General features: G+C 49.7%; 3 protein-coding genes across 3 annotated transcripts in view; all 3 read right to left on the bottom strand.

The window, feature by feature from the left end:
- The window catches only part of LOC115416590 (ATP-dependent RNA helicase DDX3X-like), a 34,187-nt gene extending 32,146 nt beyond the window's left edge, over nucleotides 1-2,041 (bottom strand). Inside the window, exons 1-3 of the mRNA XM_030130408.1 lie at nucleotides 1,771-2,041; nucleotides 215-266; nucleotides 91-138 (exon numbers count right to left, since the gene is read on the bottom strand). Coding sequence (XP_029986268.1) covers nucleotides 91-138; nucleotides 215-266; nucleotides 1,771-1,815 — 145 coding nt within the window. The 5' untranslated portion in view covers nucleotides 1,816-2,041. The remainder of the gene's footprint in view (nucleotides 1-90; nucleotides 139-214; nucleotides 267-1,770) is intronic.
- A 716-nt stretch (nucleotides 2,042-2,757) lies between these two features.
- On the bottom strand, nucleotides 2,758-16,722 carry LOC115416589 (tetraspanin-7-like). The gene is made up of 8 exons (XM_030130407.1): nucleotides 16,642-16,722; nucleotides 11,056-11,244; nucleotides 6,401-6,475; nucleotides 6,136-6,231; nucleotides 5,909-6,064; nucleotides 4,418-4,501; nucleotides 2,904-2,975; nucleotides 2,758-2,817 (listed from the first exon to the last, which is right to left on the bottom strand). Exons 1-7 carry the CDS (start codon nucleotides 16,720-16,722, stop codon nucleotides 2,907-2,909), a joined length of 750 nt encoding a protein of 249 aa, XP_029986267.1. The 3' UTR covers nucleotides 2,758-2,817; nucleotides 2,904-2,906.
- Nucleotides 16,723-19,702: 2,980 nt separating this feature from the next.
- xdh (xanthine dehydrogenase) overlaps nucleotides 19,703-27,025 on the bottom strand; it is a 39,709-nt gene continuing 32,386 nt past the window's right edge. Inside the window, exons 18-35 of the mRNA XM_030130406.1 lie at nucleotides 25,416-25,542; nucleotides 25,213-25,332; nucleotides 24,855-24,951; nucleotides 24,552-24,673; nucleotides 24,085-24,218; nucleotides 23,918-24,005; nucleotides 22,889-22,975; nucleotides 22,399-22,590; nucleotides 22,173-22,318; nucleotides 21,999-22,080; nucleotides 21,799-21,894; nucleotides 21,230-21,433; nucleotides 21,109-21,161; nucleotides 20,884-20,998; nucleotides 20,733-20,798; nucleotides 20,361-20,549; nucleotides 19,992-20,159; nucleotides 19,703-19,792 (exon numbers count right to left, since the gene is read on the bottom strand). Of these exons, the coding sequence (XP_029986266.1) occupies nucleotides 19,742-19,792; nucleotides 19,992-20,159; nucleotides 20,361-20,549; nucleotides 20,733-20,798; nucleotides 20,884-20,998; nucleotides 21,109-21,161; nucleotides 21,230-21,433; nucleotides 21,799-21,894; nucleotides 21,999-22,080; nucleotides 22,173-22,318; nucleotides 22,399-22,590; nucleotides 22,889-22,975; nucleotides 23,918-24,005; nucleotides 24,085-24,218; nucleotides 24,552-24,673; nucleotides 24,855-24,951; nucleotides 25,213-25,332; nucleotides 25,416-25,542 (2,137 nt within the window). The 3' untranslated portion in view covers nucleotides 19,703-19,741. The remainder of the gene's footprint in view (nucleotides 19,793-19,991; nucleotides 20,160-20,360; nucleotides 20,550-20,732; nucleotides 20,799-20,883; nucleotides 20,999-21,108; nucleotides 21,162-21,229; nucleotides 21,434-21,798; nucleotides 21,895-21,998; nucleotides 22,081-22,172; nucleotides 22,319-22,398; nucleotides 22,591-22,888; nucleotides 22,976-23,917; nucleotides 24,006-24,084; nucleotides 24,219-24,551; nucleotides 24,674-24,854; nucleotides 24,952-25,212; nucleotides 25,333-25,415; nucleotides 25,543-27,025) is intronic.

Here is a 27,025-nt window from a genome sequence, read left to right as displayed (position 1 = left end):
GTTAGGGTGGTTAAGGTGGTTAAGGGTTAGAGGTAGGGTGGTTAAGGTGCGTTTAATCAGATCAAACGCAGCTATTGTTTGATCACTCACCGTTTTTGGACACATCTTTGTTCCGTAAATGTGGAGGAATGTAGTGCCCTAGAACATAGAACATAGACCAAACATCAGAACAGGGAACAGGAACCCTAACCCTAACACATGGGTCTTTTCTTACTGTTGGTTCCTCCTCCTTGTCCGTCGGCTGCACTCAAGTCTAGGACAGCAAGCTGAAAAAACAAACAAACAAACAAACATGAGCATGTGAACATTAGTCATGTCTAAATTAAATTTAGCTTCAGGAAAATCCACCATGTACAAATTGTAAATATTATGCACATTGTGTATATTATATGCTGTGTGTGTGTGTGTGTATATATATATATATATATATATATATATTGTACTTGTGTATATTATATATATTATGTACTTTTGTGTACTAGTGTCACCATAGTAACCGTGTCTCATTCTTCTGTCTTTTCCTTGGTTACTGCTGTCGCAGAACAAATGTCAGATTTTCTAACTGAACACACAAACTTGTCTTTGTTCGAGTTTATCAGAGCTCCTGCAGTAACAGCTGTGTGAACTAACGCACTGGTGTGGCTCAGCCCCGCATCCATACACACATCCATACACTCATACACACTCCATTCTAAAACTGGATCCAGCTCCGACACTAACAGTCACTGAAGAGTTGAAGGGTGCGCTTCATATGCTCACCCCGTGATCTGAGGACAGCCCTCGTCAAACGGTCCTCCTGTAAAATGAGCTGTATGCTGCGGCGTTTAAGAGCTAACTAAGCTAACACACACTTCAGTTGTCTGGAGCTAACTAAGCTAACACACACTTCAGTTGTCTAGAGCTAACTAAACTAACACACACTTCAGGTGTCTGGGAGCTAACTAAGCTAGTACACACTTCAGGTGTCTGGGAGCTAAGTAAGCTAACACACACTTCAGGTGTCTGGGAGCTAACTAAGCTAGGACACACTTCTGGTGTCTGAGAGCTAACTAAGCTAACACACACTTCTGGTGTCTGGGAGCTAACTAAGCTAACACACACTTCAGGTGTCTGGGAGCTAACTAAGTTAACATACACTTCAGGTGTCTGGGAGCTAAGTAAGCTATCACACACTTCAAGTGTCTGAAGCTAACTAAGCTAACACACACTTCAGGTGTCTGGGAGCTAACTAAGCTAACACACACTTTAGGTGTCTGAGAGCTAACTAAGCTAACACACACTTTAGGTGTCTGAGAGCTAACTAAGATCACACACACTTCAGGTGTCTGGGAGCTAACTAAGCTAGGACACACTTCAGGTGTCTGGAAGCTAACTAAGCTAACACACACTTAAGGTGTCTGGAAGCTAATGAAGCTAACACACACTTAAGGTGTCTGGAAGCTAATGAAGCTAACACACACTTCAGGTGTCTGGAAGCTAACTAAGCTAACACACTTCAGGTGTCTGGAAGCTAACTAAGCTAACACACAATTCAAGTGTCTGGAGGCTAACTAAGCTAACACACACTTCAGGTGTCTCCATTCGGACTCGTGTCCATCAGAATAAACCGGCACAATGTCTGAAAGAATCATACACATTCACTGGAACCTGGGCCGCGAAGATGTTCAAATGAAGCGCACCCTACAACGACTAGCCCGATAGCCTCTGTTAGCAGGTTGTGTTGCTAACCTGTGGTTAGCTGTGCTCAGGTGTGTAAATAAAGGCTCTTACCTGCTGCTCCAGGCCGTGCGCGTGCTCCACGGCCACATGACTCATAACTGACGAGTACAGAGAGAAAATGATGAAGAAGAACAGCAGCTGTTTGTCCGATGGATGGAGAGAGGGATGGAAGGCAGGATGGATGGAGGTCCTGTGGACGGACGGAGCTGACGACTGCAGTGCACGCGGGGCCGTGCGGGATTGGACCAGAGGCTGGTGTTGTTTATTCTGTAGAGGAAGTGGACCAAAGTGAGCTGAACTGGGTTAGGGTTAGGGATAGGACCAGAAGAAGAAGATGAAGATGGGGCAGGATGGAAGAGCCAACACATCCGGAAAATACCAAAATAAAAGCCTCTTATGCACTAGAGTCAATGAAAGAGCTGCTGACCACTGAGGGGCGCTGCTGACCAGTGGGGGGGGCGCTGCTGACCAGTGGGGGGCGCTGCTGACCAGTGGAACAGCCCTAAAACTCTTGGATCCTTTGAACTTCTGTTCTTTCAGTCTGTGCTGTGACTGAACTCTGTTTAAAGGTTAAATGTTGTTTAAATGTAAAAACGTGTCTGTCTTGGTCTAGAACAGGAAGTGTTTGTAAATGTAATTCTATAAACAAAACTAATATTTTGGATTTATAGACAAAGAAACAGAAAAAGAACCTAGTTGTGTTTTATTTCTTTATTTCAACAGTTTGAATCCACTTTTCTTTTCACATTCATGTTTTCCTTCCTCTTCCATCTTTTACAGTTTGAAAACAAACCAATAAACCATTCAAACGTGTCTTGGAGAAAACTTTCAACTACGAGTTGACAAACGTTGATTCAACTGTAAGTGATTTGGCTTTTGCATTTTCAACTGCAGCTGAAAATGATCTGAATTTCATCGGAACATTTGGACACAAACAGCCTCAAACAAACACGTTCTGTAGTTTTCTGATGTTCTGATGTCGACCAATCAGGTTCCAGACGACCACAAAAATAAACAATAACAAACAGTGGGTTAGAGGAGGAGGTCCCTGGGTGGGTGGGGTTTCCATGGCAACCTTCATCCCCACCCCTTTTCTGTCTGAAGGATGAAGTCAAAAAAGAAACACATCAAACATGGACACAAACAGGAAGTGGGCGTCAGTGTTGGGCTGTTGCCATGGTTACCTGTTAAACCATCTCATACTGGTTGGAGCCGATGAAGCGGGAAAGACAACAGGCCAAGGACACGCCCACCAGCTGCAAACACAACAGGTCATGGGTGGAGTTAATACGGTTCAGTTCACACCCCCTTTGGGTTTAATGGGTTAGGGTTCACGCCCCTTTGGGTTTAATGGGTTAGAGTTCATGCCCCTTTGGGTTTAATAGGCTAGAGTTCACGCCCCTTCGGGTTTAGTGGGCTAGAGTTCACGCCCCTTTGGGTTTAATGGGCTAGAGTTCACGCCCCTTTGGGTTTAATGGGTTAGGGTTCACGCCCCCTTTGGGTTTAATGGGATAGAGTTCACGCCCCTTTGGGTTTAATGGATTAGGGTTCATGCCCCCTTTGGGTTTAATGGCTTAGGGTTCATGCCCCCTTTGGGTTTAATGGGTTAGGGTTCACGCCGCCTTTGGGTTTAATGGGTTAGGGTTCACGCCCCCTTTGGGTTTAATGAGCTAGAGTTCACGCCCCTTTGGGTTTAATGGATTAGGGTTCACGCCCCCTTTGGGTTTAATGGCTTAGGGTTCACGCCGCCTTTGGGTTTAATGGGTTAGGGTTCACGCCCCCTTTGGGTTTAATGGATTAGGGTTCACGCCCCCTTTGGGTTTAATGGCTTAGGGTTCACGCCCCCTTTGGGTTTAATGGCTTAGGGTTCACACCCCCTTTGGGTTTAATGGCTTAGGGTTTACGCCCCCTTTGGGTTTAATGGGCTAGAGTTCATGCCCCCTTTGGGTTTAATGGGCTAGAGTTCACGCCCCCTTTGGGTTTAATGGCTTAGGGTTCACGCCCCTTTGGGTTTAATGGCTTAGGGTTCACACCCCCTTTGGGTTTAATGGCTTAGGGTTCACGCCCCCTTTAGGTTTAATGGGCTAGAGTTCACGCCCCCTTTGGGTTTAATGGGCTAGAGTTCACGTCCCCTTTGGGTTTAATGGGCTAGAGTTCACGCCCCCTTTGGGTTTAATGGCTTAGGGTTCACGCCCCCTTTGGGTTTAATGGGTTAGGGTTCACACCCCCTTTGGGTTGCATGGGTTAGAGTTCACGCCCCCTTTGGGTTGAATGGGCTAGAGCTCACGCCCCCTTTGGGTTGAATGGGTTAGAGTTCACGCCCTCTTTGGGTTTAATGTCTGCATTTGTGTGTATTAGTGTGTATTAGTGTGTATTAGTGCGTAGTTGTGTATTTGTGTGTATTAGCGTATAGTTGTGTGTAATAGTGTGTGCTTGTGTATTTGTGTGTATTAGTGTGTAGTTGTAGTTGTGTATCTGTGAGAAGGCCACTCCAAAGGTCACTCCTGTGTGTATTTGTGTGTAGTTGTGTACCTGTGAGAATGCCACTCCAAAGGTCACTCCTGTGTGTATTTGTGTGTATTTGTGTGTATTTGTGTGTAGTTGTAGTTGTGTACCTGTGAGAATGCCACTCCAAAGGTCACTCCTGCATGTATTTGTGTGTATTTGTGTGTATTTGTGTGTAGTTGTAGTTGTGTACCTGTGAGAATGCCACTCCAAAGGTCACTCCTGCGATCACTCCCATGTTCGACTCCATGAAGGTCGTAACCAGGTCAAAACAACCCTGGAAAGACACGCCTACTGGGTCAGTACTGACCCCCCAATGTTCATATGGGGGGGTTAGTGTGGCTCGTATGGGATGTTAGTGTGGGTCATATGGGGGGGTTAGTGTGGGTCATATAGGGGGTTAGTGTGGGTCATATAGGGGGTTAGTGTGGGACACATGGGGGGGTTAGTGTGGGTCATAAGAGGGGTTAGTGTGGGTAATATGGGGCGTTAGTGTGGATCATATAGAGGGGGTTAGTGTGGGTCATATAGGGGGTTAGTGTGGATCATATGGGGGGTTAGTGTGGGTCATATGGGGTGTTAGTGTGGGTCACATGGGGGGGTTAGTGTGGATCATATAGAGGGGGTTAGTGTGGATCATATGGGGGGTTAGTGTGGATCTTATGGGGGGTTGGTGTGGGTCATATGGGGTGTTAGTGTGGGTCATATAGAGGGGGTTAGTGTAGGTCATATAGGGGGTTAGTGTGGGTCATATAGAGGGGGTTAGTGTGGGTCATATAGGGGGTTAGTGTGGGTCATATAGGGGGTTAGTGTGGGTCATATAGAGGGGGTTAGTGTGGGTCATATAGGGGGTTAGTGTGGATCATATGGGGGGTTAGTGTGGGTCATATGGGGTGTTAGTGTGGGTCACATGGGGGGGTTAGTGTGGATCATATAGATGGGGTTAGTGTGGGTCATATAGGGGGTTAGTGTGGATCGTATGGGGGGTTAGTGTGGGTCATATGGGGTGTTAGTGTGGGTCACATGGGGGGGTTAGTGTGGATCATATGGGGGTTAGTGTGGATCATATGGGGGGTTAGTGTGGGTCATATGGGGGGTTAGTGTGGGTCATATGGGGGGTTAGTGTGGGTCATATGGGGGGGTTAGTGTGGGTCATATAGGGGGTTAGTGTGGATCATATGGGGGGTTAGTGTGGGTCATATGGGGGGGTTAGTGTGGGTCATATAGGGGGTTAGTGTGGGTCATATGGGGGGTTAGTGTGGGTCATATGGGGGGTTAGTGTGGATCATATAGAGGGGGTTAGTGTGGGTCATATGGGGGTTTAGTGTGGGTCATATAGGGGGTTAGTGTGGATCATATAGAGGGGGTTAGAGTGGGTCATATGGGGGTTTAGTGTGGGTCATATGGGGGGTTAGTGTGGATCATATGGGGGGTTAGTGTGGGTCATATGGGGGTTTAGTGTGGGTCATATGGGGGGTTAGTGTGGGTCATATAGGGGGTTAGTGTGGATCATATGGGGGGTTAGTGTGGGTCATATGGGGGTTTAGTGTGGGTCATATGGGGGGTTAGTGTGGGTCATATGGGGGGTTAGTGTGGGTCATATGGGGCGTTAGTGTGGGTCACATGGGGGGGTTAGTGTGGGTCATATAGGGGGTTGGTGTGGGTCATATGGGGGTGTGCTGACCTGCTGGTGGACTTTGCGGGCTGCAGCCGTGGCGTTCCGCAGGTCCACTTGGCTGCAGTCGGTCAGAACCACGCAGCAGCTGGACGGAACTCCAGCGGAGTTAAAGTACACGGTGTTGAACCAGCTGGTGTAGTTATAAACTCCACAGCAATGCAACTGGGGACACAAAGGACAAAGGTCAGCGGTCAGTGGGCGCCATAGGAAACACCTCATGAGGAAACACCCACCCTGCGCTGGACAGCGTCCACGGCCAGACTGCGGTCATCCCGTCCATCGTAGTGGGTCACTGCGTCGCTGTAGGTGGTCAACATGGTCCCTTTGATCTGGACATCAGAAGGAGACAGCGGTCAGTGCCCTCCGCTGGACAGAGGGTGGACAGTGGTCAGTGCCCTCTGCTGGACAGAGGGTGGACAGCGGTCAGCGCCCTCCGCTGGACAGAGGGGGGACAGCGGTCAGTGCCCTCCGCTGGACAGAGGGGGGACATTCACTCACCTCATGACGAAAGACAAACCCCGAGATTCCAGCGATGAGTTCAGTCATGAAGATGAGGGACAGGAAGACGGCATACTGCAGAGGTCAGAGGTCAAACACACCAACCATCAACCACAGTGTTTTATTTAGGTGGAAAAGTCTGAAAAACATCCAGGACAAACTGGGTTCTGGGTCTTGGTTTGGTCCAAACTGGGTTCTGGGTCTTGGTTCAGTCCAGTGCAGTTTGAGGGAACATCAGAGAACAGAACAGCATTGGTCCCAGTTCCCTCTGACCTTGGAACTGGTCCAGATGAGGGTCTGGGTTCTGACCTTAGAACTGGTCCAGATAAGGGTCTGGGTTCTGACCTTGGAACTGGTCCAGATAAGGGTCTGGGTTCTGACCTTGGAACTAGTCCAGATAAGGGTCTGGGTTCTGACCTTGGAACTGGTCCAGATAAGGGTCTGGGTTCTGACCTTGGAACTAGTCCAGATAAGGGTCTGGGTTCTGACCTTGGAACTGGTCTAGATAAGGGTCTGGGTTCTGACCTGGTTTGATAGGACCTGAATGTGAACTCTCACATCCTTCTCCAACCATTGGACCAATCAGATGGTCCTAAAGTATCGCATTCATGTGGTTTAAATCCAATGGAACAGATGGTTTTCAGTTTATCGTTCAAACTGAATCCTCTACAGTTTGTTCTGGAGTTCCTGTCCTCTGGCCAGAGCAGACGTGTTTCTCAGCTGTCCTTGCCTTCCTCTTTTTTTCTCCTGCTTTTGCCTCCATCTCGTCTGTTTTTGTCTTTGGATCCCCTACTTGCTGTATTCCCGAACAACTAAATTATGTAACTGATCAACTGGACACTCAGCGCAATTGACAAGATTTTTTCACCCAGGAACAAAGGTGTCAGGAGGAGCCCGCCTGCCCTGATGGAACTTCTGCAGTATGTGATCGACGCTTGGAACAAGTGGAGGTAGTGTGGCTGTGGGTTCTGTCGGTGGAGGATATGATATTTACCTGTTTGGATTTTGGATAACAGGACACCTTCTAATTGGTCTTGGAGTTGTCCTGGTTTATGTCAGAGTTGGACAGACAGCAGCACACACAAACCCTGCTGCTGTCAATGGAAATTAAGGAGCACTTTGGAGCGGTGAGGGACAACGTGAAGGTTTTCCAGCAGATGGTGGCACAGTCGGAGGAGTGCATGAGCTGTGGACTCACACAAAAGTTGGATTACATCGCTGAACAGACCGTGGATGCACTCCGGCAAATCGCAGGACTGTGGGAAAAAAGACGAACTGTGCAGGATCTACCTGCTCTGAAGTGAGGAGTAACACTGAGGCCCAGTTAGAAGAAAAATGAAGTTAGAACTAAATGAAGCAGAAATCCAATCATTTTTCCTCGTTTAATTCTGTTTCTCCTGGAGCCGGTAAAGCAGTTGGAGCCACTCTGGTCTAATCTGGTCCACTCTGGTCTAATCTGGTCCAGTCTGGTCTAATCTGGTCTAATCTGGTCCACTCTGGTCTAATCTGGTCCAGTCTGGTCTAATCTGGTCTAATCTGGTCCACTCTGGTCTAATCTGGTCCACTCTGGTCTAATCTGGTCTAATCTGGTCCACTCTGGTCTAATCTGGTCCACTCTGGTCTAATCTGGTCTAATCTGGTCCACTCTGGTCTAATCTGGTCCAGTCTGGTCTAATCTGGTCTAATCTGGTCCACTCTGGTCTAATCTGGTCCACTCTGGTCTAATCTGGTCTAATCTGGTCCAGTCTGGTCTAATCTGGTCCTTTGCAGTCCAAACATCCTTCCAAGGCCCAGACTCAGGACTGAATGAACTGATAAAGGACAGAAGTCTGAGTCTCTTATTTTTCAGACACAAACAGACTTTCAAGGACTCACCACATACAAGCATTTAACCCCCCCCCCCCCCCCGCCCCCCCCCATCTCCGTCTGCCTCACAACATTCTTCTTCTCTTCCTGTCCCCCTCCCACAACCAAATCCATTGAAAAAGTTCCACCACGTGGACTGTGTTTAGAATGCCTTCTGTCTTATATATGTGATGGATGTGCTTGTATTATCTTCACTGTAATTCTTTGGAAGGATTTGTGTTGGGTGCATGTGCACGCAGTGACCGGCAGAGAGAGAGAGAGAGAGAGAGCTTGCTGCAAAACAGATCTACCCACAGGTACAAATAAAGTCACCTTGAACCTTGAACCTTTTTCCTCAAGGCTCAGTTCTGGAACCACTGCTGTTTATATCTGATACATGTTTAATTTAGGAAACAGAAAAAGGAAACACTGCGACAACTGTCACTGATGAAACACAAAGAGGAGGGATCACCTTATTAGAACAGGGTTAGGGTTAGGACACAGGACAAGTGGACTGAAGTTAGTCCAGTCCAGTTCAGACACAGGACAAGTGGACTAAAGTTTGTCCAGTCCAGTTCAGACACAGGACAAGTGGACTAAAGTTGGAAAAGAGACCAATTCAAAGCACACAATGAAAACATTAATACTAATCAAAGAAAATATTGTAAAAGTCTCCTCCTTGAACTGCCCCCTCACTGTGGAGGGGCAGTTTGAGCGCCCCAATGATCCCAGGAGCTCTGTTGTCGGGGGCTTTAAGCCCCTGGTAGGGTCTCCCAAGGCAAACAGGTCCTGGGTGACGGACCAGACTAAGACCAGTTCAAAACCCCCTATGAAGAATAAACAGCTAAAGAATGTTACGTCACCCGGCATGGCACAGCCGGGGCCCCCCCATGGAGCCACGCCTGGGGTTGGGGCTCGTAAGCGAGCGCCTGGTGGCCGGGCCTATGCCCACGGGGCTCAGCCGGGCCCAGTCCGAAGGAGCGACATGGGCCCACCCTCCAATGGACTCACCACCCACTGAGGGAGCCATAGGGGCCGGATGCATGTGGACTGGGTGGCAGTTGACGGCAGGGGGCTGGACGACCCGATCCCCGGACACAGAGTCTGGCTCCTGGGACATGGAATGTCACTTCGCTGGGGGGGAGGGGCGGAGCTTGTGAGGGAGGTTGAGAGATACTGTCTAGATGTAGTGGGGCTCACCTCCACACATAGCTGGGGCTCTGGAATCCAACTCCTCCAGAGGTGTGGGCGTGGTCATAGCCCCTCACCTCAGCCGTCATGAGTTGGAGTTCACCCTGGTGAACCAGAGGGTGGTGTCCCTGCGCCTTCGGGGCGGGGACAGGCGCCTCACTGTCGTCTGGGCCAATGGGCCCAACAGCAGTGCAGAGTACCAGACCTTCTTGGAGTCCCTGGGAGGGGTACTGGATGGTGCTGCGACTGGGGACTCCAGTGTTCTCCTGGGGAACTTCAATGCCCACGTGGGCAACGACAGTGAGACCTGGAGGGGGGTGATGGAGGAACGACCCCCCCGATCTGAACCCCAGTGGTGTTCTGTTCTTGGACTTCTGTGCTTCTCACAGTTTATCCAGAGCAAACGTGGCACCAGGACACCCTAGGCCGGAGGTCCATGATCCACTTCGTCGTCGGTTCATCAGACCTCCGGTCGTGTGTTTCGGACACTCGGGTGAAGAGAGGGGCGGAGCTGTCAACCGATCCCCACCTGGTGGTGAGTTGGATTCGCTGGTGAAGGAGGAAGCCGGACAGACTGGGCATGCTCAGACCTGTGAGGGTCTGTTCAACGTCTGGCAGAGCCCGATGTCAGCGCGGTCTTCAACTCCCACCTCCAGCAGAGCTCCTCCCAGATCCCAGAGCTTCTCCCAGATCCAGGTGGAAGCTGGGGACATTGAGTCCCAGTGGACCATGTCCTCCACCTCCATTGTCGAAGTGGCTGCTTGGAGCTGTGGTCTCAGGATCTCCGGTGCCGTTTGTGGCAGCAATCCCCGAACCCGGTGGTGGACCCCGGAAGTAAGGGATGGTGTCAACCTGAAGAAGGAGTCTGATGGAGCCTGGTTGGCTCGTGGGACTCCAGAGGAGCTGGTGGGGTACCGGCAGGACAGGGGTACCGCAGCCCGAGTGGTGACGGAGGCAAAAACTGGGGTCTGGGTGGAGTTTGGGGAGGTCATGGATGAGGACTATCAGTCGGCCTCGAGGAAATTCTGTCAAACTGTCCGACGCCTCAGGAGGTGAAGCAGTGCACCACCAACACTGTTTACAGAGGAAGTGGGAGGAGCTGACCTCCACTGGGTCAGTCTACATACAGGTGAGGTGGATCACACATCTGGTTCAGATCCTCCTGGACTCCTCCCTGGAGAGGTGTTCTGGGCATGTCCTACCAGTAGGAGGAGTCTGAGGAGAGGGAATTCTGGGAATCCCTGCTTAGACTGTTGCCCCCGCACCCAACCCCGGATAAGACGAAGAGAATGGAGGGAGAAAAGGTCAGATAGAACCCTTTCAGTGATCAGAGGTCAGAGGTCAGAGGTCAGATATATTGCAGTCGGTGTCACCCTGAACTTCCTTAACGGTTCACATCTTCAAGGTCATTTTTGCGTCTTGGGGGCCAGACCAGACCGAACCAGACCAGAACAGACCAGAATGAACTGGACCAGACCAGACCGCACTGGACCAGAACGAACTGGACCGGACCAGACCAGACTGGTCCAGACCAGACCCTTTGGTGGCTGTATGTGGGACCCCCCCTGCCATGAAGGACGCAGATGTGAGATGTGAGTGCCCCCCCCCGCCATACTCACCAGTCTGAGCATCCAGGGGCGCCCCCTGCAGGTGGAGAAGCATCCAAACAGGCCGAAGAGCACTACGGCAGCACCGGTGGAAACCAACAGGTAGGGGGCGTTAGAGGGTCCACTGGAGATCAGCAACATGTAGGGGGACAACATGAAGGACCACCATAAACCTACGGCCAATAGGAGGACACCACTGACCTGGGGGGGGGGGGGGGGGGGGGGGGGGGGGGTTAGGACATGAGAATCTACCACCACAGTGTTTAAAAAACCAACAAAACAGCAACGGAAACCAGCAACAGGATCAACAACAATGAATACATGAAGACAATTATCCGTTTGTTGGTTTCCTTGGTTGTTTTTTGTTCGTTTGTGTACCTGCTCAGTTTGTGTTCATTTGTTCATTTCTTTGCTCAGTTTGTGTAAATGCTGGTGGTTCTGTTCAGTTTGTTTCATTTCTGTGTCTGTTCTGTTTTAGTTTTTTCAGTCCTGATCCTGACATTCAACATTTACATGTGGAAAAGAAATGACAGCAACATGTGAAAGACAAGGACGGACTCCGCCCACTGCTGTGACAAAGACAAGGACGGACTCCGCCCACTGCTGTGACAAAGACAAGGACGGACTCCGCCCACTGCTATGACAAAAATCTGCTGCAGGTTTGGATTGAACTGAACAGACCAGAACCAGGACCAGGACCAGGTCCAGGTGTGAAGACCTGAACCAGGATCAGGTCCAGGTGTGAAGACCAGAACAAGGACCAGGTCCAGGTGTGAAGACCAGAACCAGGACCGGGTCACCACAGGGGTTCAGATCCATGAAGACGCAGAAAAACAGGCCCCGCCCCCTCCACATTCCTCACAGCAGTGATAATTAGACGGCCCTGACCCCAGGTGACTTCTGACCCCCAGGTGACCTCTGACCCCCGGGGGGGGGGGGGGGGGGGGGGGGGTATGTGTGTGTGTAGTACTGAATCATATGGGCTAGGCCACGCCCATTTCCACCAGACTTTTTTTACCACAAAATTACAAAAACTGGAAAACCTACTTTTTCAAACTCCTCCTTGGGATTTTGTTTGATCTGTGTAAATTTTTGGCACATATGCTCTTCTCATGGACCTGATCCAAAGTTATCAAAATAATTTTGTTCCGTCGAAAAATGCGAAAATTATTGATGAATAAATTTCTGTAGCTAGCTAAAAAAATGGTAAGTGTTACATATCTCAGTCAAAGTAAATGCTATTAACACCAGATCTTACATCCTTGGTTGTCATGTGACTGTGAGGGTATGAGCTGAATTTGGTGAATGTTGGCCACTAGGGGGGCGCTGCAAATCTGGAAAATTTATATCTCTTAAACAGCTACACCGATTTTGATAAAATTTGGTGAGTATAATAAAGGGCCATTCCTGAGGCCATATATTGAAGGTGGGTGTGGCTGAACAATGTGGGTGTGGCTTATTACAAGTTAAACACCAAACATTCATTACATCTGAACTGTTAGGCTGAGGGCTATGAAATTTATCTGGACCCTATAACATTAGGGTGATGGTTAGGTAGGCTAACGCTAACCCTATAACATTAGGGTGATGGTTAGGTAGGCTAACGCTAACCCTATAACATTAGGGCGATGGTTAGGTAGGCTAACGCTAACCCTATAACATTAGGGCGATGGTTAGGTAGGCTAACGCTAACCCTATAACATTAGGGTGATGGTTAGGTAGGCTAACGCTAACCCTATAACATTAGGGCGATGGTTAGGTAGGCTAACGCTAACCCTACAACATTAGGGCGATGGTTAGGTAGGCTAACGCTAACCCTATAACATTAGGGTGACGGTCAGGTAGGCTAACGCTAACCCTATAACACTAGGGTTAGGGTTAGGTAGGCTAACACTAACCCTAACTCTACAGAATAGGACACAGATCTACCATAGCATACACTGTGGATGTACTCCACTAGGTGGCACTATAACAGACAAATACATGTTTTTGCCTCTAACTTTGACATTTTAAATGGCACATTCATAAACTTTACATCTTTGTATTCCTTGGATAGAGATGAGTCTTCTGACATAGGCCACACCCATTTCCACTGTATATTTTAGTTTCTAAGTTGCTACATATTGAAAACATACTTTTTCAAAGTCCTCCTAGGGTTTAAGTCCCATTGGCTTCAAACTTTGCACAGACAATCTCCAGAGCCTTCTGATCTAAAGTTATTACAAGAAGTTTTTGCTGTAAAAAACAATACGCTAATTATATGCAAATGTATTTTTTTGCAAGCTAAAAACAACGTATTGTTTTATATCTTTACCAAAGTAAATGCTATCAACATCCAACTTAATACACTTATTTTAGAGGTCACCCAGAGGCTCTGTACCAAATTTGGTGCAAATCGGACAATAGGGGGCGCTATAAACAGAAATATGATGTCACAAAAAAAGGCAGTCTGAGTCACAAAAAATTTGGTGGGTATGATGGGGTTGACTCCTGAGAGCAGCTGTAAAGTTTAGTCATGATTGGTCAACGTGGGCATAATTTATTACAACAAACCCCAGTCCCACACATTCAGCCTTTCACACTACTGGTGCATTGGTCAGGGTTAGGAACAGGGTTAGGAACAGGGTCAGGGTTAGGAACAGGGTCAGGGTTAGGAACAGGGTTAGGGTTAGGAATAGAGTCAGGGTTAGGAATAGGGTCAGGGTTAGGAACAGGTCAGGGTTAGGAACAGGGTTAGGGTTAGGAACAGAGTCAGGGTTAGGAACAGGGTCAGGGTTAGGAACAGGGTCAGGGTTAGGAACAGAGTCAGGGTTAGGAACAGAGTCAGGGTTAGGAACAGGGTTAGGAACAGGGTCAGGGTTAGGAACAGGGTTAGGAACAGGGTTAGGAACAGAGTCAGGGTTAGGAATAGGGTCAGGGTTAGGAACAGGTCAGGGTTAGGAACAGGGTTAGGGTTAGGAACAGAGTCAGGGTTAGGAATAGGGTCAGGGTTAGGAACAGGTCAGGGTTAGGAACAGGGTTAGGGTTAGGAACAGAGTCAGGGTTAGGAACAGAGTCAGGGTTAGGAACAGGGTTAGGGTTAGGAACAGAGTCAGGGTTAGGAATAGGGTCAGGGTTAGGAACAGGGTCAGGGTTAGGAACAGAGTCAGGGTTAGGAACAGGGTCAGGGTTAGGAATAGGGTCAGGGTTAGGAACAGAGTCAGGGTTAGGAACAGGGTCAGGGTTAGGAATAGGGTCAGGGTTAGGAACAGGGTCAGGGTTAGGAATAGGGTCAGGGTTAGGAACAGAGTCAGGGTTAGGAACAGGGTCAGGGTTAGGAACAGGGTCAGGGTTAGGAACAGAGTCAGGGTTAGGAACAGGGTTAGGGTTAGGAACAGAGTCAGGGTTAGTAATAGGGTCAGGGTTAGTAATAGGGTCAGGGTTAGGAACAGAGTCAGGGTTAGGAACAGGGTTAGGGTTAGGAACAGAGTCAGGGTTAGGAACAGAGTCAGGGTTAGGAACAGGGTCAGGGTTAGGAACAGAGTCAGGGTTAGGAACAGGGTTAGGGTTAGGAACAGGGTCAGGGTTAGGAACAGAGTCAGGGTTAGGAATAGGGTCAGGGTTAGGAACAGAGTCAGGGTTAGGAACAGGGTTAGGGTTAGGAACAGAGTCAGGGTTAGGAACAGGGTTAGGAACAGGGTCAGGGTTAGGAATAGGGTCAGGGTTAGGAACAGAGTCAGGATTAGGAACAGGGTTAGGGTTAGGAACAGGGTCAGGGTTAGGAACAGAGTCAGGGTTAGGAATAAGGTCAGGGTTAGGAACAGGGTCAGGGTTAGGAACAGGGTTAGGGTTAGGAACAGAGTCAGGGTTAGGAACAGGGTTAGGGTTAGGAATAGGGTTAGGGTTAGGAACAGAGTCAGGGTTAGGAATAGGGTCAGGGTTAGGAATAGGGTTAGGGCTAGGGTTAGGGTTAGGAACAGGGTCAGGGTTAGGAACAGAGTCAGGGTTAGGAATAGGGTCAGGGTTAGGAACAGAGTCAGGGTTAGGAATAGGGTCAGGGTTAGGAACACAGTCAGGGTTAGGAACAGGGTTAGGGTTAGGAACAGGGTCAGGTTAGGAACAGAGTCAGGGTTAGGAACAGGGTCAGGGTTAGGAACAGGGTTAGGGCTAGGGTTAGGGTTAGGAACAGGGTCAGGGTTAGGAACAGAGTCAGGGTTAGGAACAGAGTCAGGGTTAGGAATAGGGTCAGGGTTAGGAACAGAGTCAGGGTTAGGAACAGGGTCAGGGTTAGGAACAGGGTTAGGGTTAGGAACAGAGTCAGGGTTAGGAACAGGGTCAGGGTTAGGAACAGGGTTAGGGTTAGGAACAGAGTCAGGGTTAGGAACAGGGTCAGGGTTAGGAACAGAGTCAGGGTTAGGAACAGGGTCAGGGTTAGGAACAGGGTTAGGGTTAGGAACAGAGTCAGGGTTAGGAACAGGGTCAGGGTTAGGAACAGAGTCAGGGTTAGGAACAGGGTTAGGGTTAGGGTTAGGAACAGGGTCAGGGTTAGGAACAGGGTCAGGGTTAGGAACAGGGTTAGGGTTAGGCACAGGGTCAGGGTTAGGAACAGAGTCAGGGTTAGGAACAGGGTCAGGGTTAGGAACAGAGTCAGGGTTAGGAACAGGGTTAGGGTTAGGAACAGAGTCAGGGTTAGGAACAGGGTTAGGGTTAGGAACAGGGTCAGGGTTAGGAATATGGTCAGGGTTAGGAACAGGGTCAGGGTTAGGAACAGGGTCAGGGTTAGGAATAGGGTCAGGGTTAGGAACAGAGTCAGGGTTAGGAACAGGGTCAGGGTTAGGAACAGGGTCAGGGTTAGGAATAGGGTCAGGGTTAGGAACAGAGTCAGGGTTAGGAACAGGGTTAGGGTTAGGAACAGGGTCAGGGTTAGGAACAGGGTCAGGGTTAGTAATAGGGTCAGGGTTAGGAACAGGGTCAGGGTTAGTAATAGGGTCAGGGTTAGGAACAGGGTCAGGGTTAGGAACAGGGTCAGGGTTAGGAACAGGGTCAGGGTTAGTAATAGGGTCAGGGTTAGGAACAGGGTCAGGGTTAGGAATAGGGTCAGGGTTAGGAACAGGGTCAGGGTTAGGAACAGGGTCAGGGTTAGTAATAGGGTCAGGGTTAGGAACAGGCTCAGGGTTAGGAATAGGGTCAGGGTTAGGAACAGGCTCAGGGTTAGGAACAGGGTCAGGGTTACAGCAAATACAGTGGCTCAGACGGTTTAATACTAACTACAACTGTAAACCCTTATGAACAGGGGGCAGCCTCCATGAACTCAGCCCCAGACCGTCATCCTTCGGGGCTGACTTCCATGGGCTCTGTGGGGCCTGGGATCCGAGTGGGCGGGGCCTGAGGGCTGAGTGAGTGGGAGGCCTGGCCCCCATTCATAACCGCTGCAGTTCTAGTTTTATTTTGCTTTTAATGAGACAAATGTCAAATGTCTGTAAAAACATCAGGTTTTTCTCCAGTTTCCTTCTAACTGTAACCCTAACCAGAACAGAACCAGGACAGAACCAGAACAGAACCAGAACAGAACCAGGACAGAACCAGAGCAGAACCAGGACAGAACAGATGGTTCCTTACCCAGAACATGCAGGAGTACAGCAGCAGCAGAGTCCTCAGCAAGAAGATCAGGGGTTTGGTTTCCATCCTCCTGCGAGACATGGTTCCACCAACAGCACCTGAAGAACCCGTAGAACCAGTGGAACCAGTGGGACCAGTAGAACCAGTAGAACCACACAGGCTGAAGGTCTGGAACCAGTACAACCAGTAGAACCAGTGGGACCAGTAGAACCACAGAGGCTGAAGGTCTGGAACCAGTAGAAGGTATGGAACCAGTTGGACCAGTAGAACCAGTAGAAGGTCTGGAATCAGTAGAACCACAGAGGCTGACAGTCTGGAACCAGTGGTCCACTGCCACTGCCACCACTTCCAGCCCCGCCCACACATACTTCACACTCCCACCACTTCCAGCCCCGCCCACACATACTTCACACTCCCACCACTTCCAGCCCCGCCCACACATACTTCACACTCCCACCACACACTTCACAGGCGGGTGACAACTGACAGCCACGCCCTGCTGACACCACCATGTACCCAGCATGCACTGGGGCACCAGGCCACAAACAGCAGTACCCTTATGGTTAAGGTAAGGAGTTAGGGTGGTAATTCTCAGTCATGACTGTTTTAAATTTGGTCATGTGTTTGATGGCTCATGAACATTTTCACTGTTCATAAATGAGTCTGAAAATTCAATTTTTTATTTTTTTTTTTTCTTTTCTTTTCTGGGCTCAGCTGTCTGTACCGATAAGGCCCAGCCCACACCAGCTGTACTCCCAGTCATCACTGCCCATTTTTCTGACACCTTTGCTTGTGTATCCTCTTTTATTTGGACATTTTACCAGGGAGTATCTCACACTACTTTTTTTTTCCTACTTGTCTTGTCCAGCGTTCTAACAGCAGAATGGTAGTCTGGTTCCTTTTGGTGCTGAACACATTTGCTTTTCCAAGGGTAACTTCATAAAGTATATGAAGCACCCTTTGATATTCTACTGTGTTTATTATGAGTTTTGTTGAACCACATTTCGATGCCGGACCTGACATGGGGGGTGGGGGGGTAGAAGAAGGGGAGAGAACAAGAGAGAAGAAGGTGGAGAAGACCCTCACAAGAAAGTATCAACAATACAAACAGCAACAACCATGGAGACAATTATAATGGAAACAGTAACTACAACCAGAACTGAGTAAACTGGGCAGAAGAGAGAGAAAAAAAACAGAACAAACAAAACTACAAAAAAAAAAAAAAACAGAACACAAATATGAAATACGTAAGACCTATGAAATGAAGAATATATGAAAGCATGAACAAAATATCGTATACCACGTTTGCACAAATAATACCTATAACAGATAATACCAGTACCAGATCCACACACATCAGTTGTTCTCATTCATCTGCTGTGACAGAGTGAACCAGGCAAACAGACTGAGGTGAAGAACACACACATGCAACCGCAACCGCCCCCCCTCCAAGGATCAGGGACCGACCCAGAGGGCCCCAAGGCCCGGCCATCCAGCAGACACCACAGAGAGGGGATCAACTGTTTTAACTGAATAAAAAGGAATAAAATGGAATAAAAATGACAGAACAGATGCTGGTTTGAAAGTTTGATTTTTATTCAACTTCATTCTTTTCATGTTTCATTGGATTCATGTGTTTCATTCTAATATGAATTCACGAAAACAGCCAGGATTATTTAAACATGGGTTCACTTTTAGACCCATGAGCAGGAACAGATTTACAGAAACAGAACCAGGGACTTTAGGGTTAGGGTTAGGACAGAACCAGAACCAGGGTTAGGGTTAGGGTTAGGATAGAACCAGGGTTAGGTTTAGGGTTAGGACAGAACCAGAACCAGAACCAGGGTTAGGGTTAGGGTTAGGATAGAACCAGAACCAGGGTTAGGGTTAGGATAGAACCAGGGTTAGGTTTAGGGTTAGGACAGAACCAGAACCAGGGTTAGGGTTAGGATAGAACCAGGGTTAGGTTTAGGGTTAGGACAGAACCAGAACCAGAACCAGGGTTAGGGTTAGGGTTAGGATAGAACCAGAACCAGGGTTAGGGTTAGGATAGAACCAGGGTTAGGTTTAGGGTTAGGACAGAACCAGAACCAGAACCAGAACCAGGGTTAGGGTTAGGGTTAGGATAGAACCAGAACCAGGGTTAGGGTTAGGGTTAGGACAGAACCAGAACCAGGGTTAGGGTTAGGATAGAACCAGAACCAGGGTTAGGGTTAGGGTTAGGACAGAACCAGAACCAGAACCAGGGTTAGGGTTAGGACAGAACCAGAACCAGGGTTAGGGTTAGGACAGAACCAGGGTTAGGGTTAGGATAGAACCAGGGTTAGGGTTAGCGTTAGGATAGAACCAGAACCAGGATTAGGGTTAGGACAGAACCAGAACCAGGGTTAGGGTTAGGATAGAACCAGGGTTAGGGTTAGCGTTAGGATAGAACCAGAACCAGGATTAGGGTTAGGACAGAACCAGAACCAGGGTTAGGGTTAGGATAGAACCAGGGTTAGGGTTAGCGTTAGGATAGAACCAGAACCAGGATTAGGGTTAGGGTTAGGACAGAACCAGAACCAGAACCAGGGTTAGGGTTAGGATAGAACCAGGGTTAGGGTTAGGGTTAGGACAGAACCAGAACCAGAACCAGGGTTAGGGTTAGGATAGAACCAGGGTTAGGGTTAGGGTTAGGACAGAACCAGAACCAGGGTTAGGGTTAGGACAGAACAGTTTAGAACCAGTTTAAAAGAACCTGAATGATCTGAGGGTCCAGGTGTAAATGAAGGAGAAAATACAGAACAAATCTGAACAGAATCAACCACAGAATGTGTCTGCAGTGATGAGAATAAAAAAAAACTAAATATGAGATGAAACATTTCAAAATGACATGATTAATGTGAGACAGAAACGTCAAGGATTAAACAAATGATTTGACACGTTAAAAAAGTCAGATTTGATGAGATTAAAACAAAAAATTCAACTGAAAAATCACAAAGATTCATTTAGTGTTTTTTCACCGAAGAGGCTGGACCAGGGGGCCCTGGTGGACCCAAAAGGCCCCTGGTGGACATGAGGCCCCTGGTGGACCCATGGGGCCCCCTGGTGGACACTGGTTTTAGACCTGGACGGACCACGGGGCCCCCGTCCAAGACTCTGGGGGAGGAACCTGCAACACAAAACCAGGAAACCATTAAAGCACAAAACCCATTAAACCAGGAAACAATGAAACCAGTGACCCCAGTAAACTTTACCGCGTGATGCCAGCCACCCCAGCCACCCCAGTAACCCCTCCCCCTTGACCCCAGCCATCCCAGTAACCCCTCCCCCTTGACCCTAGCCACCCCAGTAGACCCCCCAGTCCTCACCAGTTGGCTGAAGCGGTCGGTGCAAGCGTTGCGGATCCTCTCAGCAGAGGCAGGGCTGTCCAGTCTGAACGGACCGCTGAGGCCCACCTCCGACCGGGCAGCGCTGACGGCGTCTTTGATGGCGAAGAACACGGAAGACGCCAGGAAGAGCGGCGGTTCGCCCACAGCCTGTTCACACACACATCGCATGACCTTTGACCTTCAGGTGAACAGGTTCACCATACAAACAGACATCAGTTGGAATTCAAGGACAGGTGGAACTGGAATGTTTTGTCTTTTTTTGCAGAATTCAACCGAAGTTTGAACAGTTTTATTTCGAACAGAAGAACCTGAGTTCATATGTGGAGGAGGTCTGGGTTCAGTTCTGACCTTGGAGTTGAAAATGGCTTTGGCATTAGGGGCGTCGCGCAGCAGCGACACCGTCAGGTGACTCGGAATGTCCCCGAAGGCCGGGATCTTATAGGAACCAGGACCACGAGTCAAAAGGACCCCTTTAGGGGAGTAATGGAGCTCCTCCAACGTAAAGAGACCCAGACCCTGCATGAAGGCCCCCTCCACCTGCACAGACCACCAACAGACCATTAGACCACCAACAGACCATCAGACCATCTACAGACCATCAGACCACTGACAGACCATCAGACCATCGACAGACCATCGAACGCGTCGAATGTTCAAATGAACGTTCGACGCTAACGACTCCATACTGATCGACTGGACAACAGTGAGCGTTCCTCTGACCTGTCCGATGTCGATGGCCGGGTTCAGACTGTGGCCCACGTCCATCACCACGGTGGTCCTCAGGTTCTGCAACACAAAGTCAACGACAGCTCTGATTGGACCAGGACCGGGACCAGGCACAGAACCGGCAGCTGTTGAGACGTAGACTGACCTTATGGGCTCCGGTCAGGCAGTCCACCTCCACCTCCGAACAGGCCACGCCGTAGCTGTAGTAATCGAACACCCGACCGCAGTTGGAGTTGAAGTCGTAGCCCAGGTCCGGCGTCCTACCAACACGCAACAAAACCACTGCGGTCTGCATCGGGTTCACATCATATGGTATCTGGTTCCAAACAGAACCTGAACCGGGTTTATACTTGGACAGTCCATCACTCACCTGTAGAAACCGTTAGCGCTGAGGTTGACTCTGTCAAAATACGCCGCCTTCACCTGAAAGACAAACCAGTCAGTGTTCCGTTCTGTTATCGTCACTGATGTACAAGTGGTGCCGCACTCACCCAGTCTTCCCAGCATCCTTTGGGGTTGGCACTCCGGTAGGGTTGGAGGCGTTCCACCAGCACTTGGCAGGCGTTGTGGACGGCAGCTCCGTTCAGGTCAGATGAGGCCGAGGCCGCCGTGGGGCTGGTGTTGGGGACCGTGTTGGTGCTGGTCTCTGAGATGTGGATCTTGGAAATGGGCACGCCAAGAACCCGGGACGCCACCTGGACACAGGGGTCACATGACGCAGCTCATCAACTAACTCGTAAAAACGAACCAAATCTGGTCGTGGTGATTCGTTTTGATGTTGGGCTGAAGTTAAGGATGTGACTCTGACTCTGAGCTTTAATGAACAGCTACGTCATCAGTGAATTAAAAACAAAAAACAGGATTTAAACTGAAAAGTGGACAATTCACAGGACGATGTTAGAATAAAGCAGTGAATAAACTTTATGAACACAAATCCATGTGGAGTTCACCTCTAAAATCAGCTGTTTCTCTGAACGGTTCAGTTTTATAGGATCAAATGTTAATATGGACATTGTAACCACGGTAACCACTGCGGTTACCGTGGTTACGGTTCCAGTACCTGGACCATCTTGGTGTGGAGGCCCTGTCCCATCTCGGTCCCTCCGTGGGTCACTAGAACCGAGCCGTCGGTGTAGATGTGGACCAGCGCTCCGGCCTGAACATCCAAACACAGACACCACACCATCAGCACAGGACGCAACCCACCACCCCTGGCCCCATCAACGCCCCCCCCCCCCCCCCCCCAGCGCCGCACTGCACCTGGTTCAGGAAGACCGCCGTGAAGCTGATGCCGAACTTGGTGGGGACGACGGCGAGGCCTCGTTTAGTCCATCGGTTCTGTCTGAAGGACAATGAGTTCTGCATAAGGTCCACAAAGAACTGGCAACGGAACCGCACCACATTGGATCCCAGTTGTGGGTGGTGCTAGTTTACCTGTTGTACAGGTGGGCGGCGGCTCGTCGCTGCTTGTAGTCGGAGCGTCGCAGACACTCGTCCCAGCAACGGTCTAAGGTGAACTGGTCCAGGACCTGGTTGTAGGGCGTCCGGTCGCCTTCTTTGTACAGGTTCAACCGGCGGATCTGTAAGGAGACCACACCGTCAGGCGCCGGCCGGCCGGCCCCCCCCCCCCCACCCCTTTACCTGCCCTGTGACCTCTGACCTCCTCGGCTGGCCTGCCCAGCCGCTGTGCCACGTCTGTCACCCAGCTCTCAGCGACAATCATGCCTTGCGGTCCCCCGAACCCTCTGAAGGCGGTGTTGGACGGCAGGTTGGTCCGGCAGAGGAAGCCCCGCCCACGAATGTTGGCCACGCTGTACGAGTTCTCCATGTGGAACAGAGCGCGCTCCATGACCTGACCAACAGTGATTGGGTTACAAAGGGGTCACATGACCATGGATGTGTTTAATGGACACAGTTTGACGTCTTTAGTGCCTTTTCTGTTCCATCGCTCTACACCGATGACACCTTCCTGTTCTGGACTGGGCCAGCTTTGAGACCAAATTTAGACATTTTCAAAACAAATATGTTCTGTTCTAACTTTATGTACTGGATGTACTAGGACTAGTACATGTACTAGTCCAAGTAAATGTACTAGTCCTAGTACTAGACCTAGGACAGGTCCTAATCCTAGCACAGCTGTGGGTACTCACTGACAGTGACAGGTCCATGGAGTTTCCTGTGTTGCTGTAATACGACACATCCAGAGCGACGACCTGCCCATTGTCCAGGAAGCCCACCTGCACCACAGAAGAAGAAACACTGACTCCACCCACTGACTCCCAGGGTGCATTTCACCAACACACGTCCAATCACACACCAGCTGTTTGGGTTTTCCACCTCAGGAACTTCTGCAGGAACTGTGACCTTTACTCTGAACTTTGAAAACCCACTGTGTTTCCATCTAAATTACCGGTAAAAATCTTTCCCTCAAACTTTCCCTGAACAAGTTCCTGGCCGGAGGTAGTACTTCTCAGATTACCCAGAATTCTTAGGGGCGGGGCTGTGTGCTGGAGAATGCTGATTGGAGAACGCTGGCAGTGTTTCCACATTCTGTTCACCCGCCTCATTCATTCTTTATTTCATTTTCACAAACTTTGGATTGGGATAATTCGGAAACTGGGACAAAAGAGAGGCTATGACAAGTGGACGGATGACCAGGACCAAGCTGTTCACAGAGGTTTTACAGATGAGGAAATTCAGACGGACTGTGAATCAAAGACACCTAACCAGCAAGTTTCCAGTAAAATTATCCAACAAGCTGTTGGAGCTAAATATAAGAACACACGACTAAAGAAATATGAGAAAAGAAGAAGAAACTGATGCAGAATTCAAAGAAACTAAAGGAGTACAACGGATGCACAGGATCCAAACAAACCAAAGGTCTGAATATGACCGAAATATTCACTGTTTAAGTGGTTCATGATGGAACAGTTTCAGCAGAACATCAGCTGTTTAGTTTGCTAAAAGTCTGGTTAACCTAATGCTAATGCTAACTGTCAACAGTCTGACAGTAAACCTAAATCACAGAACTGGATGGATTCATGTTGTCACTGTGAGCAGAACATCAGCTGTTTAGTTAGCTAAAAGTCAGGTCAACCTAATGCTAATGCTAATGCTAACTGATCTTGTCTCTGATGGTGTCCAAACTCTGGGTGTCCACCAGGGGACATCTTTCCTACCTTATACTTTGCGTAGAATGGGTGTCGTCCTCCGGTCACCAGCATGTCCTCGTCTCGGTCCAACATACAGCGAACTGGACGCTTCAGCCTGAAACCCAAACACCACAGCGTCACCTGTCAGTCAAACCACAGAACCGTAAAAGGACAACAGGAAGTGGACTGCCTACTTGTTGGCTGCCATGGCGACCACTGTGGACAGGATGGTGGTACGACTCTCCTTCCCCCCGAAGCCACCGCCCATCCGCTTCACCCGCACCAGGATCCGGTTGGAGGCCACGCCCAGCGCCTTGGCAACCAGAGACTGAGGACAAGGACAGAGGGTTAGGGTTAGGAACTGGGTTAGGAACAGGGTTAGGGTTAGGAACAGGGTTAGGGTTAGGAACAGGGTCAGGGTTAGGAACAGGGTTAGGAACTGGGTTAGGGTTAGGAACAGGGTTAGGAACAGGGTCAGGGTTAGGAACAGGGTTAGGAACTGGGTTGGGGTTAGGAACAGGGTTAGCGGTAGAAACAGGGTTAGGATTAGGAACAGGGTTAGGAACTGGGTTAGGGTTAGGAACAGGGTTAGGAACAGGGTTAGGGTTAGGAACAGGGTTAGGGTTAGGAACAGGGTTAGGTCTAGTACCAGTACTAGTACCTGTGTCTTGGATGCAGACTGCGTGGACACAAACAGCTCCATCTCTCCGTCCTCTTTGGGGACGGCTAACGTCACATTGGTCTCCAGGTAGAAGTGTTCCTGACCGCCCATGTGCATGTCACCTGACACAAACCAACATTCAATCACATGTCAGGACCTGCCCATGTGCATGCCACCTGACACAAACCAACATTCAATCACATGTCAGGACCTGCCCATGTGCATGCCACCTGACACAAACCATCAGCCAATCAGACGTCAGGACCCTGTCAGCTGATGTCACAGGCCCACCCACTGCCTTACCTTCCAGGATGTGGTCAGCCTGTTCAAACCCCGCCTCCAGGTCTCCTTTTTGAAGAGTTCTGATTGGCTCATAGAAGGACTGAGCAGCAATGGCTTCCTGTGAGGGAGGGACACAAACCTTACCATATATGGACATGGATCTGTTACCATATATGGAGTGTCTGTTACCAAAATGAACATGGACCTGTTACCATATATGGATGTGTAGTGTGTGATGTCACTTGTGCCCATATATGGGCGTGGTGTGTGTGATGTCACCCGAATAGTGACCACTGGCGGTAGTGTGTGATGTCACTTTTGGTGTGTGTGATGTCACTTTTGGTGTGTGTGATGTCACTCTTGGTGTGTGTGATGTCACCTGTATAGTGACCACCGTTGGTAGTTCCTCATACTGGATCTTGACGGCCTTCGCCGCCCTCTGGGCGTGGCTTTGGGTGTCGGCCACCACCGCACCGATGATGTGACCCACACATGTCACCTGTACACAGGAACACACCCATCACACGCCTGTCAATCACACTCACCTACAGGGTCAAAGGTCAATGGGGTCAAAGGTCACACCTGTCCATCTGCGAGGACACTCTCATCATAAACGATGGGTCCGGTGGAATTAGAACCAGGAACGTCCTCTGAGAAGAGACAGCAGACCACACCAGGCATGGAGACAGCCAAAGAGGTGTCTATGGACCTGAGAGAGACAGACAGGTACAGGTGAGACAGGTGAGAGAGAGACGGGTGAGAGAGAGACAGGTGGGAGACAGACAGGTGAGAGAGAGAGACAGGTGAGAGAGAGGTGAGAGAGAGAGAGGTGAGAGAGAGGTGAGAGAGAGAGAGAGAGAGGTGAGAGAGACAGGTGAGAGAGAGACGGGTAAGAGAGAGACAGGTGAGAGAGAGACAGGTGAGAGAGAGGTGAGAGAGAGAGGTGAGAGAGAGAGAGAGAGAGAGACAGGTGAGAGAGAGGTGAGAGAGAGAGGTGAGAGAGAGGTAAGAGAGAGAGAGAGACAGGTGAGAGAGACAGGTGAGAGAGAGACAGGTGAGAGGGACAGATGAGAGAGAGACAGGTGAGAGAGAGGTGAGAGAGAGGTGAGAGAGAGAGAGAGGGGAGAGAGAGAAAGAGGTGAGAGAGACAGGTGAGAGAGACAGGTGAGAGAGAGACGGGTAAGAGAGAGACAGGTGGGAGACAGACAGGTGAGAGAGAAACAGGTGAGAGAGACAGGTGAGACAGAGGTGAGAGAGAGGTGAGAGAGAGGTGAGAGAGAGGTGAGAGAGAGACAGGTGAGACAGAGGTGAGAGAGAGAGAGAGAGAGGTGAGAGAGAGAGGTGAGAGAGAGAGAGACAGGTGAGAGAGACAGGTGAGAGAGAGACAGGTGAGAAAGACAGGTGAGAGAGAGACAGGTGAGAGAGAGGTGAGAGAGAGGTGAGAGAGAGAGAGAGGGGAGAGAGAGGGGAGAGAGAGAGAGAGGTGAGAGAGACAGGTGAGAGAGAGACGGGTAAGAGAGAGACAGGTGGGAGACAGACAGGTGTGAGAGAGAAACAGGTGAGAGAGACAGGTGAGACAGAGGTGAGAGAGAGAGAGAGAGAGGTGAGAGAGAGGTGAGAGAGAGAGAGACAGGTGAGAGAGACAGGTGAGAGAGAGACAGGTGAGAAAGACAGGTGAGAGAGAGGTGAGAGAGAGAGAGGGGAGAGAGAGGGGAGAGAGACAGGTGAGAGAGACAGGTGAGAGAGAGACGGGTAAGAGAGAGACAGGTGGGAGACAGACAGGTGAGAGAGAAACAGGTGAGAGAGACAGGTGAGACAGAGGTGAGAGAGAGAGAGAGGTGAGAGAGAGGTGAGAGAGAGAGAGACAGGTGAGACAGAGGTGAGAGAGAGAGGTCAGAGAGAGGTGAGAGAGAGGTGAGAGAGAGAGAGACAGGTGAGAGAGACAGGTGAGAGAGAGACAGGTGAGATGGACAGGTGAGAGAGAGGTGAGAGAGAGAGAGAGAGAGGGGAGAGAGAGGGGAGAGAGAGAGAGAGGTGAGAGAGACAGGTGAGAGAGACAGGTGAGAGAGAGACAGGTAAGAGAGAGACAGGTGGGAGACAGACAGGTGAGAGAGAAACAGGTGAGAGAGACAGGTGAGACAGAGGTGAGAGAGAGAGAGAGGTCAGAGAGAGGTCAGAGAGAGGTCAGAGAG

Source organism: Sphaeramia orbicularis, unplaced genomic scaffold (genome assembly GCF_902148855.1).
Source record: "Sphaeramia orbicularis unplaced genomic scaffold, fSphaOr1.1, whole genome shotgun sequence".
NCBI classification, from domain to species: Eukaryota; Metazoa; Chordata; class Actinopteri; order Kurtiformes; family Apogonidae; genus Sphaeramia; species Sphaeramia orbicularis.
Note: the sequence above shows the minus strand (reverse complement) of the source record. Positions and strands in the feature narration are given on the sequence as shown.

Coding starts and splice junctions, on each gene's coding strand:
- LOC115416589 (XM_030130407.1), bottom strand. CDS start 16,722: ATGTCTCGCAGGAGGATGGAAACCAAACCCCTGATCTTCTTGCTGAGG. Junction 6,232..6,400: donor GGTTTGTCTTTCGTCATGAG/GTGAGTGAATGT, acceptor TCTGATGTCCAG/ATCAAAGGGACCATGTTGAC. Junction 2,976..4,417: donor TTGGAGTGGCATTCTCACAG/GTACACAACTAC, acceptor TTGTGTTTGCAG/CTGGTGGGCGTGTCCTTGGC.